Source organism: Cryptomeria japonica, chromosome 11 (genome assembly GCF_030272615.1).
Source record: "Cryptomeria japonica chromosome 11, Sugi_1.0, whole genome shotgun sequence".
Taxonomy (NCBI): Eukaryota; Viridiplantae; Streptophyta; class Pinopsida; order Cupressales; family Cupressaceae; genus Cryptomeria; species Cryptomeria japonica.
Window position 1 is genome coordinate 449,404,237 of NC_081415.1, and position 21,258 is coordinate 449,425,494.

At 35.5% G+C, this 21,258-nt stretch overlaps 1 protein-coding gene across 9 annotated transcripts in view; it reads right to left on the reverse strand.

The window, feature by feature from the left end:
* Positions 1–1,092: 1,092 nt before the first annotated feature.
* Positions 1,093–21,258, reverse strand: part of LOC131041437 (APETALA2-like protein 5) — a 67,715-nt gene continuing 47,549 nt past the window's right edge. The window contains exons 5-10 of one of the 9 annotated variants that reach the window (XM_057974542.2): positions 20,961–21,106; positions 20,746–20,793; positions 20,519–20,625; positions 20,317–20,393; positions 19,696–19,844; positions 1,093–1,413 (exon numbers count right to left, since the gene is read on the reverse strand). In XM_057974542.2, coding sequence (XP_057830525.1) covers positions 19,731–19,844; positions 20,317–20,393; positions 20,519–20,625; positions 20,746–20,793; positions 20,961–21,106 — 492 coding nt within the window. In that variant the 3' untranslated portion in view covers positions 1,093–1,413; positions 19,696–19,730. Of the gene's footprint in view, positions 1,414–19,433; positions 19,845–20,316; positions 20,394–20,518; positions 20,626–20,745; positions 20,794–20,960; positions 21,107–21,258 lie in introns of those variants that run through there. The other 8 variants (XM_057974547.2, XM_057974541.2, XM_057974548.2 and 5 more) reach the window with 8 other exon arrangements.

The following is a 21,258-nucleotide window of genomic DNA, read 5'->3' on the forward strand; positions in this document are numbered from 1 at the left end:
GTATATTTGTTACTATGTATTATTTCTTATAGTTTTAATGTTCTTTTTTACATTTTATCTCAAAGATTAGCATATGAAGCATTTGTATGTACTCTCTCTTATTTCTAGTTATACCACCATTCTCCTCAACCTATGTACACTCCCTTTTTAATACTCGTGACCCTTTTTTTTCCTCCAACCCAACTTTCCTTCATCCACTCATATTCCTTTTATTTCCCCGCTTTCCCTTTAAGCACTCATATTTTCACTATTTCTTCTACTCGCCAAACTTTTCTAACTATTTTTTCACTATCATGAGTGAGTTGAAGGTATAAAAACCCATTTTATGGATCTATCAAATAAGTTACTAAACAATTCATTAACTTATGAATACTATGTACACTCCCTTTTTAATACTCATGACCCTTTTTTTTCCTCCAACCCATCTTTCCTTCATCCACTCATATTCCTTTTATTTCCCTGCTTTCCCTTTAAGCACTCATATTTTCACTGTTTCTTCTACTCGCCAAACTTTTCTAACTATTTTTTCACTATCATGAGTGAGTTGAAGGTATAAAAACCCATTTTATGGATCTATCCAATAAGTTACTAAACAATTCATTAACTTATGAATACTAGATTATCCTGAATAACCAACAAGAATTTTAGCTACTAGTTTTACAATGTATGATGTTAAAGGTGACATCTTGAAATTTATATGCACTTTTATTGTAACATGTTTGGATTATATTTGTGATGAAATATTTTTTATTGTTTCCACCAATCTTGAAATATTATTCACTTAAAATTATTTTAAATTTTTATCTCATAAAATTATAATCATCCTTTAGGGTCTTAGTTGATACTTTCATTCACCATTTCCAACACAATACTGGACTCAAAGTCATTTTTTCCAAATTACCATAATGTGAGAAAAAATCAAATGAAAAGATCAATAGTTACATGCTTATATTTCAAAGTATGCTAACAAGAATGATATATCAACCACCAAACAATGAGATTCAAGATTTGTTTATTGATAACTTATCCTTCTCATCGTTTAAGAAAAAAATATTTTGAGACCTATAGATCATTTTTTACATTATGCTCTAGTATATGTGACTATGAAATTCAATTGTTAGATACTAATCTCCTACACTATAACATCTATAGCATTCATCATCATCATCTCCATAAGTTTCAAATAATATAAAATTTCAAACATAGGTGAGAGTGGATTCCAACACAAGCATAAACATATGAATTATGTCAATATTATCTATGACTTTCATGCCAACATTCAATATTGTAACGAAACCAAGGGAGTAAAATTTAGTATATTTTTTATCCTCCATGTATGTAAATCTATAGCTCTTTCAACATCAATTTATCACCTTAGCTCCCGTCAAGCCAATTGATACATCTAGAGGCATCCTGCAACATTTCAATAATGATTACATTTTTGTACAATGCAGGTTCATAATGCTCAAATCTAAAATGTGATTTCTTATAAATAACAATGTGATTTGAGTAATGGATATTAAAGATAATGTAGTCAAATCAATAGCCCCTCTAAATAAAATTGCAATACCTACACTTATAATTTCCCTACCTATGAACATAATGAATCTAAACAATTGAAATTTGATAATAAGGATCCTCCCAATTCTAGTTATAATGGCTTATTTGATTTATATAGAAAACTAATTACATGTAAAATGTACCCAAGTTCAATGTTATCGAGGAATATATCAGACATGACAAGTACCAAGGACAAATAAGCATGCATTTATGCAATATTGCACCACAATATGGTGGTATGATGATTGATCCTACAACTCTAGTGAATATTACAATATGAACAAGGGCACGTCAAGAGAATCGATAAGATCCAATAATTAAGAGGAAATATTATTGGCTATACATTCTCATGAAAATTCTCAAAGTATTAAAAATAAATAAAATTTTATCACAAAGTATCAAACATAATTTCATAAAATATATATGTAATGCAAGGGACATAGTCCTAGCCAACTTCTCCAATGTTAGTTCAAACTATTGCCACCTCTATTTAATACCTTTGTTTATAGAGAGACAATTTATAAGTATCCAATAATAGCATCAACATATCATGGCATCATAGTGTAGCATCATAAATTGTAAACCTACACAATTTACACCACCTTTTGAGCCCCTATTGTAGTTTGTCTTATGTTAGCTCTCTTCTAGGTCCATTTCCGACCTTTTTACATTGAATCAGATGTTATCTGTCTGCATGAGGAACTTAACCCATGCCTCGAGTTGTGCCCCTTGATCTCTCGCTTGTCTACCCTATTTGTGGTGGACCATGGTGCCTGAGGCGTCCTGGTCCTTAAACAAGACAAAATTTAAATGGGTTGATGCACTTCCCTACCTCAATGATTTCGATCCTTGGTGTCTCAATTTGATCATTGGGGGTCGACCTAATTGGTAAATTACCTTGGTAACCCTATATAAGAGCATTTTTTCTATTCATTTGGACATCCACAATCAACCTCATAATTCATGCATCCAAATCAAGCATACAAGGCAACATTTCATCCTTCAAGCATCATGGAGCAACAAATCTACATCAATCTTCATGCAAGCATGTATTTTTTATTGGGTCATTCATGTTCATGTTATGTCAAGTCATATTATTGCATCAAAATTTGTGATCACATCTAAAGAGAATTGCATCATCATCCATCATCAATTACAATAGATCTAAGGCAATAGATCCATGAACTACAAACAAAAATTTCGACAGAGGAGACAATGATGATCAGTTTTGAATTTTGTGAAGGTGAAAATCATAGGACCACCTAACGAAAACCACAATGACCCTAGGAATTTTTGACAAGCTTTTGGGAATAGATTCTAAGTGACATACTGAATCTGAAATATTTCAATCTATCTGCATCCGACATTAGGGATTGGGACGCAAATTGCCACAAAGTCATACATTTCTAGGCCGAACTTACTGTTGTAGGTGCTTCTCTGATTCTCCTATTTAGACTTTGCTATGTGCCTTTGTATCTCATCTATAGCTGTTGTTTTTGTGCTTTCATGTCAATTATTCATCAGTCACCCTAGATCTAGCATTCAAATCAATTTCTGTTGGATTTTGCCAAGATCAAGGGGTCAATGAAATGTACAAAATAGAGACACAATATAGGACAAGAATAAACTGTATTCTCATCAATACAAAATGATTCAATAGTTGTTACATACAATGTAGAAGAGCCTGCTTATATAGGCAAGGCTAGGGATATGTATGAGCACACAAACATGACATGTGGCTCAATAAGAAACAAGGGTAGGTAGGAAATAGGTGTGGGTAGGTAGGAGAAATAATATAATATTCCACATGAGGTGGATCACCCACCGAAGGTGGAATTATCACTCCACAATAAGTGGATATGATAGTGTAATAACAAGATCAACACCATAAGAGGTGGAATTTCTCCTACACACACTATCCCAATGTGGCACAAACACCCAAGTGTCTCATATCCAAACTACTATGAAATGCATTGTCCTAAGTAAACTTAAGTAAGTGTAATAATATCCAAGATGAATAATTATTTACACCAACACCCCCCCTTAAGTGCAACTTAGGGGAATGCACTTAAGTCTACAATGCAACTAAGCAATGCAAGATGGGTCCCGGCTATGAGGCCATGTTAGGTACCCATGTACAAATGCAAATGCATGCAAACCAATGCACTGAAATCTCTCACAAAGTGGGGAAAGAGAGAAAAACCCAATGGGAAAAAACCCTCCCCCAAAAGAGAGAAAAACCCAATGGGAAAATCATCAAATGTGAAATCATCATCATCAACAAAATCTGAAAAGGAGTATAACCGAGATGCATGATCAACCACCCCAGTCGCAATGATAGCTCTAGTCTCCATGTCTCTAATGAAAACTGAGTCAGGTGTGAACTCCACAACTCTCTTAGTTGCGCCATGTGTGATTTGATAGATAGAAAGGAGATTGTTTGTCAAGTGGGGTACACACAACACATCATTGAAGGAGTTATCCCCAATGTCAATAGATCCTTTCCCAATCACATCCATGTATGTATGATTGCCCATCAAAATCTGAGGCATGGTGCAAGGCTCAAATGTAGAGAACATAGACTGCGAAGATGCCATATGATGAGAAGCCCCTGAATCTAGAAGCCATCTCTCTGAATCATGACTGATAGTAGCACATAGAGCTTTTCCTTTTCTTGTTCCAAAAGAGTGAGTCTTTCCACTTGTAGAAGCCATGAATGCTTGCCCTTTTCCTTTTGAATGTGAGGAAGTGGAAGTTGATGAATCATCCTTCTTGTAGACTTTAGGCAAATCAATGTTATGCTTTTTGATGATATGTGTGAGCTCATCAATCTTCTTAGAATAGCAACGATGCTCCTCATGACCAATCTTTTTACAATAAGCACAAGTAGGTCTCTCTCTCTTTGGTGAATTATCTCTCTTGGAAGAGGATGAATCTCCTTGTTGTGGAGAAGATGGTGTTTTTTCCTTAGGCTTTGATTGCCATTTCTTCTTGTTTGAGTTGTCCTTTCCTTGATTTCCTTTGTTCCCTTGATTTGCCACTAATGCTTGAGACTTAGAAGCCTTAAGAATGCCCATGCTTATCAACTTAGTTTGTTCCATCATCAACATTTCATTGAAAGCATCAAATGTAGGCATTGTGTAGCTTGAACCCATTGTCATCCTATGGGTTTGGAAACTAGAAACAAATGCTGCATATTCTTGTGGAAGCTTGCCTATCAAGTTGAATATCAATTGAGTATCCTTCTTATCAATGCCACAATCTTTGAGTTGTGCCCTCAACTCATTTGCCTTAGTGACATAATCTTGTATAGTATCAAAGTTCTTGGGATCTAACATGGTGAGATCACTATCAATTTGATATCCCCTAATCTCATCAACTTGACCATACAAGTCTTGAAACTTTTGCCAAGCATCCTTGATTAGAGTACATTTCTCAATATGAAAAATGAGATCCTTTGATACATACTTTCTTAAGGTACCAATTGCCATGATATTTTTAGTGAGCCAATCTAAGTGACCAAATGGATCAGCCTTAGGATCAGCTGGAGCAACAATAGTTCCATCAATGTAATGAGTGAGTCCTTTTTCCATAAGTTTACTCCTTGCATCAATTTTCCAAGTAGCATAGTTATGTGGAGTTAAGAGAGGAAACTTAGAAGAACCCATTGCAGCAAAAAGGAAGGAACACAAGAGCACAAAAGCACAAGAGACACCCCCCCAAATTCAATCAATCAAAGTACCCCCCCTAAAGTGATGATTTTGGCACTTTATACTTAGTGCAATTACAATGAGCCACTTGCAAAACAAGGCAAAGTGGACTTATGATGCAAATTTTACAACTTCTCAAATGAGATACAAGAGACTTCAATCAATAGTGCAATGAATCTAACTGAGATTCAAGCAAGTATACAAGTACCAAGAGAGCCAAAAATGGCCAAGATCTGAAAGTACAATTTCTACTTACAATGGCATCAATCTGATAGCATCATGTGAAAGTAGACGAAAAAATACGCACTTTCAAAAAAAACAGCACATGAAAAGGAGGTCGTATGACCCCAAACGAAGCCTTTGAAGTTGCAAAAACTAAGATTACTCAGGGACAGTCACCAAAAACTGCATTTTTTGAAAAATCCGTGCATCAAAATCAAAAAATTTCTTCACCACTGCGGAGAGCACGTAATTCTAGCCCATTTCAAAAAAAATTGCACCCAAAAAGGAGCAAAAATGAGCAAGTTATGGGCATTTGAAGTTGAACTGCAAAATCAAAAATGCAAATGAGAGGGGGTCCAAAAAATTTCAAACCCTGCTGATGTGGCGCTGACGTCAGCAAGTCAAGCGATTAAATTTGACGGCCGTATGATCGTCGCAAAAACTTCGCCCTCTGCTGACTGGATGTCCGTACTGTACGGACAGATTACGTGGCAGGCTGACTGTGTATTCCGTACTGTACTGAATTGCTGACTGGGCGAGTTGATTTGGCAGATGATGTGGTGATCCGTATGGATAATGTGTCGTATGGAAAATGCTAACTGTACTGTACGGTTTTCCCGCGGGCCAATGGCCGCCTGCCACGTGGCTGGCGCGGTCCTCCGGTCTTCGTGACTGGTCGTCGGCGTTGTGCCGGGAGGCGGCGGGAGGCGCTGGAGCCGAGCAGAGGGAGCCAAGGATGGCGGAGACCTGCAGTCGCAGAAGCTGGGCGGAGAGGGGTGTGGTTGCCGGTGCTGGGCGGAGGAGCCGGCTAGGCGGCGCTGCGGGGGCCGCTAGTGGCGGCAGTCTGTTGCCGGCGGGGACCTGCGAGCAGAGGGAGCAGTGCTGGAGCGGGGCGGAGGGCGCCGAAGCACAGGCTGCGGCGATGTCGCGGGGACGAACAGCGGGAGCCGGCGGGAGATAAAGCTGCCGGCGGTACAGTCGGCAGACAGGTACGGCACGTGGTGCTGCGGACCTGCAGACCTGCAGACGCGTAGGTACGGGCGTCACGGGGGGGTCTGCGGACCCCCAAAAAGCCCCTTTTTTTTTTGATTTTTTTTTTTGATATTTTTTTTTTTTTTCAAATTTTTTTGATTTTTTGAATTTTTGAAAAATACTTTTCAGAAAATAAAACAAAAAATTTCCGAAAAATAAAATAATATTTCGAAAATCCGTACAATTATAGCAAAATTGGGAAAAAAAATTTCTCACCAAAATAGGCCAACTTTATAACCAAAATTCATGGAAATGACCTTCTGGACGCAATGGAGAGGTCGGATCTGGTCTAGGACGCCTCCAAAAGATGCTGCTTCTCAGATCTGCCTCTTGACGTCGCAATAATGCCTCTTCAAGACGAATCAATGAAGCCCCAATGGCTCTGATACCATGTTGGATTTTGCCAAGATCAAGGGGTCAATGAAATGTACAAAATAGAGACACAATATAGGACAAGAATAAATTGTATTCTCATCAATAGAAAATGATTCAATAGTTGTTACATACAATGTAGAAGAGCCTGCTTATATAGGCAAGGCTAGGGATATGTATGAGCACACAAACATGACATGTGGCTCACTAAGAAACAAGGGTAGGTAGGAAATAGGTATGGGTAGGTAGGAGAAATAATATAATATTCCACATGAGGTGGATCACCCACCGAAGGTGGAATTATCACTCCACAATAAGTGGATATGATAGTGTAATAACAAGATCAACACCATAAGAGGTGGAATTTCTCCTACACACACTATCCCAATGTGGCACAAACACCCAAGTGTCTCATATCCAAACTACTATGAAATGCATTATCCTAAGTAAACTTAAGTAAGTGTAATAATATCCAAGATGAATAATTATTTACACCAACAATTTCAACCAGACAAAGGATTCAAAGGAACTTGAAGATCTGCATTTAATCCCCTTGCATTAGAGCAATTGAGTTCTCCCCTTCCTTTAATGTATTATTTGGAAAGTTGGATCATTTCCTAGTTTACAAGGTTTAACTTGTGAAACCCTAATTTTCCATCCAATACACATAGAAGATAGCTTAATGTTTAAATATTTGAGGATAACGATGTTTATGTCATGAATTATCCCTATTGAAATTGGCTCAATACTACTTTAATTTGTCAATAATATTGGTTACTCTTTCCCATCTCTATAACTAAAAACATGTTACATATAACTATAGTATTGTATAGATATATGTTTTATTCATGCATTATTTTAATCATTTCTCTTGGTATTATAACTTTTTGGGAAAAGTATGGTTTATTTCTTAATATTTGTGCTCCCATGTTGGCATAACTGATGAAGATAAAATTGATGGAGATTGTTGGCTAGATGATGATGATATAGTTGTAAGTTGTTTGATGACTTTATTTGTGTTGTCATTGATGGCAACCATGTTTGCTTAGTCAAATAAGTCATCTAGGCCTAGCGGTATAGCCTAACCAGTAGAGGAATGTGTTAGATAGCAAAACTGCTAAGTTGTTGTAAACCGGTAAATAGGAACAGAGCGATGATCAAGTGATTGGTACAGACGATTTGTGAAGAGTTAGACATTGCGGTTTTACAGGAGTGTTGAAGACAAAAACATGCACCTATGTTCCAAACCGCATCAGCAGATTCAGAGTATTGAGTGAGTTATGATAAACTATCATGAACTCTGTGAAAAGAATGTATACCGGTAACAAATCTGTAACCGGTAACGATTTATGGTTTGGCAGTGGATCTTATCATGTTCATAACTTAGTGATGACGTGTCACAATCCATGTGTAATGATAAGATGGAATTTGAGCGTGTACAAGGATCGAATTTCTTGGGAAACAACAAAGTGCTTAGTAGAATGTGACAAGAGTTTGATTGATTATCAAATCGATGTGTGGTGATGTGTGATGATCATTCAACGATGGAAATTGTCTATAACTTTTTTGTAATTTGTTGTAATGATCTGTGATGCAAATTCATTGTATTTTGAATGTAGTTATGGTTATGTAACCGACCTAACTGAAAAATATATTTAGGGCTAGTTGGAGAAGAGATTTTGTGTCAATAGTTCGAGGACAAGGTGTTGCCGAACCAGATTGAAGTGTTTGCATGTGTAGTAGAGTTATGTTGAAAAGGATCTGTACTAGCAAGCAAGGAAGTGTTTTGATCAGATCATTTTCCCTGGTTTTCCCTAACAATTACAACAGTTTGAAATTCCTTAATCGGGTAGATCCTAACAAGTTTTATATTGTAAATCCCTTCACCGGGTGGCTCATTAACTTGAGTTTAAAATCCTCTAACAAGGTTACTCCTAACAAGGTAGAGCTCCTAACAGGGCTAAGGTAAAATCCCTTAATCGGATGACTCCTAACAGGTTATGCTCTTAATCGGTCATATTGTAAGCTCTTAATCGGGCTAGGCCTTTAACCAAGCGCATTCTGAAAGAGTGCAAATATTTTGTGGGTGCTAATTCCCACTATGGTTTTTCCTAGTTGGGTTTCCACGTGAAAAATCTGTGTTCATATGGTGGTTGCATTGTTGATTTATGCATTTGATATCTTTACATTGTTTGCATAATGATGAACACTTGAGTGAATGGTTTGGTAAATCAATTTAGCAGATTGTTTCAATAGTTACCAGTAAAGGTTTTTGAAGTATTGTAGAATTGTTTTACTACTGATTCTACCCCCCTCTCAGTAGTAACCAACTCCTCACAATAACAATTGGTATCAAAGCCTAATTCCCTTAAAGGCTTAACCGCTTGGGAAGGATCTCTAAGGCTAACATGGGGGAAGGTTCAACGAGTTACAGAGAGATTTCACACAAGCTTGCAGAATATGAAGAAGCCCTTAGTGAACTAAAGGTCAAGTACAAAGCTTCATTGGCTAAGAGAAGAGAGTTGGCTGAGCAGTTGTTGGAATTTACTGAAAACAGTTCATCTGAGGAAGCAAACATTGATGCCTTGGCTAATGAGGTGGAAAATCTGAATGATGAAAAGACAAATTTGAGGAGAGAGTTGGAAGCCCTTACCATCAAGATGAGCCAAGAGTTGGAAGTCGGAGGACAGTTGAAGACAAAATAAGAGATAAGGAGGATGAGATCTTTAAGCTAAACCAGGAGATTGGTACCTTGCATGCATATCTTCGTGAGGAAAAAGAGGAAAAAGAGGAAATACAAGTTGTTCTAGACATGGCCATGTCTCTTAGAGAAAGTCTTACAAAGAAGAATGAGGTGCTTACCAAGAAGTTGGATGATGCAAATGAATTACTAGCTAAATTCAACAAGAGCACTGCTATGCTTGATGAGCAGATTCAGACACAAAGGCAGCAAGGAGATACACATGGCTTGGGATACACAACCTTTGAACAAGGAGAGCCATCTGATACTAAGGACACCGTGCATAAAGCCAAATATGCACCAAAGACCAATAAGAACACCAATAAGAGAACCTACAAACCAGTATGGTTTAACTGTCATAAGGCAGGTCATACTGCAAATGTTTGTAGAAGTAGATCCAGTACTTTTGATGGACATAGACCTAATGTTGTTGAGTGAAGGTCAAGTGTGAAGAATCAAATATCTTACTGGGTTAGAGGTCTAATGGTGAATGGCAAAGATCTTACAATGACCAGAGTAACCCTACTTGGCAAAGATCTTACAATGACTAGAGGAAACCTACTTGGCAAAGACCTTATGTGAATCGGTCTAGTCCATATGAAATGGAGAATATATGGAATGTGACATGTTCAATCTGTCACAACTATGGTCATGTAGCTATGAATTGCTGGAGAAGAACTAATAGAGGAAATGTTGGACCTTGGAGAGCATCTAGAATGGCATGTTTCCACTGTCACAAACCAGGACACCTTGCCAAGTTTTGTAGAGCTAGAATGAACAAACCAGTTAATCAGTCGGTTGACCGGAAAGGAAAGAAGAAGGTAGACGTGGAAGAAACTAGAAGTGAGATGAATAAAATATGGAAGAAGAAAAGTGAGGATAAACCATCGGAGGACTCAAATTCTTCACCCGGTGTGGAGAATCTCTCACCAGAAAACTAAGCTATGATGAAGCTTAGGGGGAACATATTGTCAGATCCATTTCCGGACCCCCTAAATGGTATGCGGTAAGTGAAATCTGCATATTTTGATGCAATATGATGTTATGAAGTGATTTTGAGCTAGTTACATTTCAAACCGGTAAATTGGATGTGATATGTTCAACCGGTAGCAAGTTCTATGGTTGAATGGTGATTAGGCTATGTTCAACCGGCTTAGCAAAAGGCAAATATATAGGTGTTTGATAGTCTCATGTTTCACTTAGTATTTTTTAGAGCACATTTGGAGAGTGACAGAAACATAGAAGAGCTTTTGATTGCTACTTTGGCGAAGTTGATAGCAGATTGTGAAGATTGTGGAAAGTGTTAATGTGAAAGTTGATGAGTATTCTAATAGATATGATGATACCAACAAGTTTGATGCAGTAGATGAACATAAGATAGTGATTATTGAACCAGAAGTTCAAAATAATGCTGAGCAGAACAGTGTGGAGGATACTACTCAATCGGATGAAGATGAAGAAGAAGAAACTTCTATACCAGAACTGGTTATACCTAGATATGTAAAGTTGAATCACTCTGAAGAACTAATAATTGGAGACAGGAATGTTGGAGTACAAACAAGAAGAAAGATCAGAGAAAGTGCTTGTCTGATTTCCACAGTTGAACCTAAGACAGTGAGGGAAGCTCTCAAGGATGATGATTGGATAAAGGCTATGAATGAGGAGATTGATCAAATAGAGAAGAACAACACTTGGTCACTTGTCCCCAGACCAATTGATAAAAATGTAATTGGTACTAAGTGGGTGTTCAGGAACAAATTGAATGAAAATGGTGAAGTGGTTAGAAACAAGGTTAAACTAGTCTGCAAAGGATATGCACAAGAAGGTGAGGATTATGCAGAAACCTTTGCACCGGTTGCTAGACTTGAAGGAGTAAGAATGCTACTTGCATTTGCAACATTCAAGGGACTCAAGGTATACCAAATGGATGTGAAGTCTGCATTTTTGAATGGAATTCTAGAAGAAGAGGTTTACATTGAACAACCAAATGGGTTTGCATTGACTGAAGACAAGGACATGGTGTGCAAACTTTATAAAGCTTTATCTGGGTTAAAGCAAGCTCCAAGGGTATGGTATGAGAGACTCCATTCACACCTGATAAAGATTGGATTTCAAAGAACCAGCGAGGACAACAACATTTACTTGAAGACAAAAGGAGACAAGTTATTGATTGCAGAAGTATTTGTAGATGATATCATATTTGGAGGAGATGATGACATGAGTTTAACTTTTGCAGAAGAAATGAAAAAGGAATTTGAAATGTCTTTGATAGGAGAAATCAAAATTTTCATTGGTTTGCAGGTCCAATAGATCAAAGGAGGAATCTTTATCAGTCAGTCTAAATATGTGAAGGAAGTATTGAAAACCTTTGGAATGGAAGACTATAAACCAGTTGGAATCCCATATGATTACTGGTTGCAGATTATCCAAGGAAGATGATTCAGATCCAGTGAGTGAAACTGGGTATAGATCAATGATTGGGAACTACACTATGTTTTTCATAACAGACTGGACATTGCTCATGCAATTGATATAGTGGCTAGATTTCAGAAAAATCCTAAAGAGACTCATATGGTGGCAGTGAAGAGAATTTTCAGGTATCTTAGAGGAACTATTGATTATGGATTATGGTATCCATACAAATGAAGCTTCTCTTTGAAGGTGTTCACAGAAGCTGATTGGGCAGGTAATATAGATGACCGAAAGAGCACAACTAGTGATGCATTCTTTCTAGGAGGAAGATTGGTATACTGGACTAGTAAGAAACAAAGTTGCATTTCTCAGAAGCAGAGTATGTGGTTGCATCTATGAACTGTACTCAAGCAATATGTATGAGACATGTATTAGAAGGATTCAAGGAGATTACGACAGAACCAATGGTCATATATTGTGATAATACAAGTGCAATAAGTATTTCAAAGAATCTTGTATTGCATGCTAGAACACAACATATTGAACTAAAGTATCACTTTCTGAGAGAAAGAGTGCAGGAAAAGAAAGTCGTGATGGATCATGTGTCAAGTAAAGAGCAGTTGGCTGATATCTTCACTAAGACATTGCCTAAAGCAACCTTTGAATATCTCAGAGGAAAGCTAGAGGTTATATCCCTATAGAAGGTTAACTAAGATGTTGTTGTAGCATCAATCTAGTGGACTAATTGAAGATATTTCACTATGGATTGATGAGAAAAGGGATACTTCTTAGGAGGAGCAGCAGAAATGAAGAAAACACTAGCAAAAAAAGGTGAATTTGACACTTTGCACCTTTGACATTGTTGTCAAAGGGGGAGAAGAAAAGTGATAAAGGAGGAGAAGAACAGTGAAGAACAGAAAGAGGAACCGATGAAGGGAGAAGATCAAGTACAACAGTCATAACAGTTAGTGTTCCACTTTTGCATGATGATCTTTTGGTGAGCTTTTGGCATTTCTATTTTGGTGTTGCCATTAATGCCAAAGGGGGAGATTGTTGGCATAACTGATGAAGATAAAGTTGATGGAGATTGTTGGCTAGATGATGATGATATAGTTGTAAGATGTTTGATGACTTTATTTGTGTTGTCATTGATGGCAACTATGTTTGCTTAGTCATCTAGGTCATCTAGGCCTACCGATATAGCTTAACCGGTAGAGGAATGTGTTAGACAACAAAACAACTAAGTTGTTGTAAATCGGTAAACGGGAACAGAGCAATGATCAACTGACTGGTACAGACGATTGGTGAAGAGTTAGGTGTTGCGGTTTTACAGGAGTGTTGAAGACAGGAACATGCACCTATGTTCCAAACCGCATCAACAAATTCAAAGTATTGATTGAGTTATGATTAACTATCATGAACTGTGTGAAGAAGAATGTATACCGGTAACAGATCTTTAACTAGTAATGATTTATGGTTTGGTGGTGGATCTTATCATGTTCATAACTTCGTGATGACGTGTCAGAATCCATGTGTAATGTAAGATGACATTTGAGTGCGTACAAGGATCAGATTTCTTGGGAAACAACAAAGTTCTTAGTAGAATGTGACAAGGGTTTGATTGCTTATCAAATCGATGTGCGGTGATGTGCAGTGATCATTCAACAGTGGAAATTGTCTATAAATTTGTTGTAATGATTTGTAATGTAAATTCATTGCATTTTGAATGTAGTTAGGGTTATGAAGCCGACCTAACTGAAAAGTGTATTTAGGGTTAGTTCGAGAAGAGATTTTGTGTCGATAGTTTGAGGAGAGGTGTTGTCGAGCTAGATTGAAGTGTTTGCATGTGTGTAGAAGAGTTGTGCCAAAAAGGATCTATACTAGCAAGCAAGTAAGTGTTGTGACCAGATCATTTTCCCTGTTGTTCCCTAACAGCTACAATAATTTTAAATCCCTTAACTGAGTAGATCCTAACAGGTCTTATATTGTAAATTCCTTCATCGAGTGGCTCATTAAGTTGAGCTTAAAATCCTCTAACAAGGTTACTCCTAACAGGGTAGAGCTCCTAATAGGGCTAAGGTAAAATCCCTTAACCGGGTGACTCCTAACAGGGTCTGCTCTTAACTGGGCTAGGCCTTTAACCGAGCGCATTCCAAAAGAGTGCAAATATCTTGTGGGTGCTAATTCCCACCATGGTTTTGTCTAGTTGGGTTTCCACATGAAAAATCTCTGTGTTCATATGGTGGCTGCATTGTTGATTTATGCATTTGACATCTTTACATTGTTTGTATAATGATGAACACTTGAGTGAGTGGTTTGGTAAATCAATTTAACAGATTGTTTGAGTAGTTACCGGTAAAGGTTTTTGAAGTATTGCAGAATTGTTTTACCACTGATTCACCCCCCCCGCCCCCCCCCCCCTTTTAGTAGTAACTGGATCCTCATAATGACAATTACTTACCTCTTGGGGATAAAATCAATAATGCCTTTTGTATAGATAATTTAATGTATACAATTAATACACAAGAATTTAATGTATACAATTAATACACAAGATTACACTACATAACACTCTCTACTTAGTTTCATTTTTTAACATGTTTAATTATAAGAAACAACTTTATGAATTTATTTCATTTTATTTTCTTTCCTCTTCAATTTGTGGAAACTTCATCATAGTCCACACAATTCAAGGAGATGCGTTAGGGTGAACCCACAATAGTGGGTTACACTTTTTTGGACAACAGAAGATGACTCTAATTAGTATTAATACTATTCTTAATTAATGCACATTGATTTGAAAAAATGGAAAGCTTAATGGACTATTATATATCATGTGCAAAGGACATTATACACATGGTTTAGAATCTTAAATCCAAAAATAAATATTATTTTCATGGCTACTTTACCTTCATTTTTACTTTGGCATGTTTTTTCATATAGATTTGAACATAAAACAAAGTTGTCATGAAGGGGGAGATAGAAGACAAGGATGTAACTACATGGAAAGTGCTTACAACAAACTTTTTAGTGACTATTTTATTATTGAACTTTTAAACTCAAAAAATTGGCAAAATATTTGATACCTAATTAGAACAACAATTCATCTGAATTTAATAAGTTATATTTGAAAATAAAATTAATTTGCTAATAATATTATATAGTTATTGATTAGTTAATAGCAATATATCTTGAACATTGTATTGTCATTGATGTCAAAGGTGTATGTCATAGGTGTTATATTATCATTATATTCTCCTCTATTTCAATGTATCTGGAAGGTTGCTATAATTTTAATTACTTTTGTCATGTCATGTCAGAGAATTTATGTTTGAAGGGGCAAAGTCAAGATATGTTGGATAGCCCTCTTGCATAGTGTTAATGGTATCATCATAAACTTGTTTCAGTTGTTTGCAGAGGTCTATAAGTGCATGTGGTATGATTTTGAGGTTTGTTACTAAAAAACCATATATACACTAGCATAGTGCTTTGGATTGCATTCTAGTACAGTGATGTCCACTTACTTATGATTTGGAAGATAAGGCTACACAAAAAGGCAAATATATTCAAGTTTTAAAGGTGGAGATCGAGAAGAAGGGAAGCTATTGGTAGATGTGTGCTCACAGTTCTAGTTTATTGTCTATGTTGGTGTTCCCGATGAATGCACTAAAGTATTGTAACAGGCCCCAACTAGAGGAAACGTGTGAAGGTTTTCTAGGACTAGTTGAGTTCATGTTGGGTAGCGCATTGCATGATCCCACTCTTGGTGTAACATGTTGGCTTTAGGATGAGACCTATTACATGCTTGGTTTAAGGTTTATTCATGTGGCTGACTTATGGATAGTGTAAATATGTTCTAGGCCAACTTGAGGATGTAATAAATGTTGGAGTGCATATATAACGTCAATCAGATTCATTCCAAGTGTGTTTGTGTGTGTAAGTAGAGGATAACTATGGAAAAAAAAATGTAGATCCTATGCATATTATGAGTGTGTTCTAAAGTAGATTAGATCAAATAAAAGTTGAAGACTTGGCCACAAACGTCTACATGATGTATCATTCATTTATCTTGTTGTTATTGATGTTGATTCCTCATTACCTAAGTTGGTGCTCAATTCTTGGATTAGGGGATTGATGTCTCATGTAGGATGATGCCTACAAATTTGTTTGGGGATGGCAATGCAAGAGCATTCTTGGTTGTAGAGCACGCTTGCATCAACCAAAAATAGTTTATTTTCTCACATTTTAGTTGGTAGCTTTCTCAACACATTCTTCTACATTTCACCGCATATTTCTCTTCATGTCTTATGGATCTAGGATTACACACCACACGAAGTCATATACATCATATCTAGAAATCTTATGATTTGTATTCATCGTCGCTAAGTTATTTCTCCCAAAACTTCATTCATTTTCTCTATCAACGCATCATGTGTTAGTTGGGACATTGTGCTTTACACCTTTCCAATTGCATGCAGATCTAATTGGAACATCACTTGAGGCGTTTGGGTTCAATCTTGTAGTGTCTAACAATATAACCAAATTTTAATCATCACCATTGATTTTATTTATAATATATTGGTTGGGGTTGTATTTCATGGGTTAACATGTATCTACTAAGCTCCAAACCCCTTTGAGACCAAACTTATATTTGGGTCGTTGATGATTTATAATCTAATGAGTGGTGTTAAATTTTGGAGGCCAAAATATACCTGCAAAGCTCCAATATCCATGGGGCCCAAAATAGAACCCAAACCTTTACATTATAAATAAAATAAATGATAGTGAAAGAATTTAGGTCTAATTCCAAATATTCAATTTTTTCTTTCAAATATTAAGGAATAAAAGAATTATCAACATGAGCACTAGGTCATAAGTCTTAAACTAGTCAACAACTACCACCCTCAAGCCCTTGTAAGCTTTTCCATAGAATTGTTTTGGAAAATAGAATGATTTGACATGGTAATTAATGCATTTGCCTATTTTTCATCAATATTCACCACGATTTTCTACAAACTTCTTGTGATTTATTAAATTCACTGAAAATATTAATATTTTTTTGAAAAAAAAAAGGAATGATTTTCCAATAAAAAATTATTTATTTTTCTCAAAAAAATGAAATATCTACAAAGATTTTATATTTTTTCAAGGGGATTCTTAAAGTTAAAAATAGTTTATAAAGGAAAAAAGTCCATACCTCATTATTTTATCCCTTCATTTTACACATTGCATGGGTGACTTTCTTAGAATGTTAATAACTAGAGGTATTGGTTTGCATGCCAAGATCTAAATGTGTCTAGGACATGTATTTAAGACATCTCTAATATCCTTTATGATCACTAATTGCTAGGAAAAAGTGTTTACAAGGACAAACTATCTTAACTACATCAATTGAATCAATATTTGCATTTATGTGAGGCACATTTTTAATATTTGTAAACTCTTCATGCTTGTATTGTTCTCAAAGAAGTCAATGGTATTCCAACTATCTATAATAAGCCCTCGTACATGATTTTCAACACCATCAAGTTTCAAATGTAGGCATGGACATTAAATTGAATACAAATTTCAAAATTATAAAGGATATCCATGTAAAGGTGAAGTGTTTGAGGATAAAACTATAGGTGTAGCCTCATGCCAAGAGTCATAAATCTTTAAAGAGTATTGTATTTGCATCTTAATCTCTATTTTAATATCAAACATTTCAAAATCAACATCATGAAAAATCTAGATAGATTGTCCATCGTTTCTATGTTATTTCATTTCATTATCTCAAATTTTATTTCATTTCTACTTCTTAGATAAATACACACAAGCACACATACATATATACATACACACATACATATATACACATACACATACACATGCATATGCATATCTATAATCATGGAGAAAACCCTTTTGAGAGAAAAAAAAACATGGATAGAATATATGAGCTCATATATATGTGTATGTATATACATACATATACATATGCATACACATAATATACTTCCACCCACCTCGAGAATAGGTGGTGCTTAGAACTATAATTCTATTGTGTTCAATTCCCACCTAACATAACTGTTCCCTCCTACCTAGATAGGATAAAGTTTTGAATTATAGTGGTGGGGTGAATTGCACTCTAGCAACTTTGCATAAGGCAAAGTCTGGTTTTTAAGGGGTGATCGTGAAAAAGTTGATAGATAAGTTACCTTCACTATCACTATATAAAAACGTATATGAGAATTTCACCTCATATGGCTTGTTCAATTCTTTTGAAGGAGGAACTTTTTGTTTTCTTAGTTTATATGTGCTTTCTTTCAATTCTTTTAAAGAAACTTTGTTTTGTGTGTGTGTATGCATATGTATATGCATATGTGTGTGTATGTGCATGAGTTTGTGTGTGTATGCACATGCATATGTATATGCATATATGTGTATGTATGTATATGCATGCATATGTACGTGCATACGTCCGTATGTATGTATGTACATCAATATGAAAATGAATACAAAATATCAAATCTATGAAGAAAATATTCATGTAGGGATGAGGCATTTGAGGAGAAAACTATAGGTGTACCCTCATACAAAGGATCATAAAGCTTTGAAGAAAAATTTCTTGACATATTAATCTCTATTCTAATATTGAAACATTGTTTTAGCCTTCTCTAAATGAGTAGTAGTTAATCGAACAAATTTCAAAATCAATTCATGTAAAATCTAGATATTTTGTCCATCATTTCTATGTTATTTCATTTTTTTTTATCTCAATCAACCATATTTCAAATTTTATTTCAATCTTATCTCTTACATAGACACACACAGTGTATGTATGCACAAATACACACAAAACATTGTTTTCATCTTCTTTAGTAGAGTTGTTTTAGTCTTCTTTCATAGAGTAGTAGTTAATCAGACAAATTTCAAAATCAAAATCATGCAAAATCTAGATAAATTTTCGATCATTTCTATGCAATTTCATTTCTTTATCTCAATCATTCATATTTCAAGTTTTATTTCAATCGGTCTCTTATATAAACACACACAATCATGAGGAAAACCTTTTTGAAAGAAAAACAGAACACAAATAGAATGTTTGAACATATACATGTATAAATTCATACTTATAAAAATGAATATATAAAAGATCAAATATACAAAAGAAATATTCGTATAGGGATGAAGTATTTGAGGACAAAACTATAAGTGCAGCCTCATACCAAGAATCATAAAAGAAAATTGTGACATCTTAATCTCTATTCTAAGAAGTAAATCAAACAAATATCTCAGTTTTTATTTAAATTCTCTCTTATATACACATACGTGTGTATATATATATATAAGAGGAAAAACAAATATAAATAAAATGCTTATATATATATATATTGAATGTTTGAACTAATATATAGATGGATAACTGTTCCTTACATAATAACATTATTAAACAAAAACTAAAACATATCGATGTTTAATAATTTCGCAAAGTCATCTTATTATAAAATATACGCAAGGTGATTCACAAGCAGATGAAACCCTAAAAACCAAAAAATAACAGCATGATCACATCAAAAACCTAAAAGTGCATGTCATTCACAGATTAAATCGTATAAGTGGATTGCGTTGTCAGCTACGTGGTTGAATGTCTGTAAATTAACTTGCCTTATTATCAAGGGAAGCGTGACGATGTTGAATGCTCATTGTTTTTCCTTCGGTTCTGAGAGTTCACTGTCCGTCTGTGAGCTGCTGCCTCGTCTAAACAAGAGGGGTATCTTCAAATGACTTCGGTTCTCAGAGTTTGCCTCTTCCATCTGACAATCACACCAAATATTTGTGAAACTCCAACTTCAATTATAATAATTTTTATAATGAAATAAAATTTATTTAAAACAATAATTTATATATATATATATATATATATATAATTTTTTAATTTTGATTTGTTTAGATGGATCATTGGAAATAATGTTCATATTTGATCTATTAACATTATTTCAAATGAATCATCTACACATATCAAAATTTAAAATGTACCGTCTAAACCATGTTTTGTTTTGTAATCAACCCATAAACTTGTTATCTGAAACTGTGTATGCCCATAAACAACAACCAAGACATTTATTGGATCTAATCATTTCACCTACACAAAACAAAACTTAAAATGTGCTGTTTAAATCATGTTGTACAGTTATAATCAACCCACAAACTCGCTATCTGAAACTGTGCATGCCCATAAACAACCAAGGGACTTTATTGGACAACATAATTGGATATAGTCATTACCATTGGTTTGGTGGGCGTAGTTCTATGAGCAGCAATGCCAAGGCCAAGCTCCAAATCCTGGTAACCACCTGTAGAATCTATAAGTACCCAATACATCTTAAACTTTCCCTGACTACAAGTTATTCCAGATCTTTCTTAACCTTCAAAAAAGAGAAACCTATAAAAAACATTTTCCTAGAAAAAGCTGAGTAAGAAAACGTACTTGGGTCCTCTTTTTTTTCATCGAAATCTTCAGATCCATATAAACTTGGATCAAAGTTTGTTACTGCTTCTTTCCCACTGCATTTGATGGCTTGCTTATCATATGCCCTACATAGCTCAGCCACAAAATCCAATCTCCGAAATAAACTCTCCTAATTTATGCATTCAAAAGACTAATTGCCGAATGTGCTTTTGTCCAAATATAAGCGAATTGGCAATTTAGCCTACCTCGCAGCTTCCTCTTCGCTGTCAAACAACCCCAAATATATATACCTGCTTCACCCATTATAACAACATTGTTAACCAGAAGAATGCCATATATAGAAATCCCACAAAAGCATTCTAAACAAATTTACAGGCTTGTAGGGATAATACTTTTGGTGAAGAGAATTTGTTATCCATATTATTGAGTGCATGAAAATGGAAAATGGCATTTTCATTACTTTTTCCCATGGAATTGTCCCATTCTAGCTTCCCATTTGCCACACTTATGAAGAGTAACGCCTCTATACTTGGAACTTCCACGTGAGAAACCAGTGCTTTGTCGACGAAGAATATGCACATATTCTTCTTTTGAGAAGTTGCTCACCTGGACATGACACACAGGTCAGCTCTTGCTTCATTAAAATGATAAATAAATAAAAAACATTGACAAGTAAAGATATTTCGTAGATTGATTAGTTGATTTAGGGTCTGATAGCGAGATTCTCAGTGACATAGCTGAAGCTGAAGTTGAGTTAA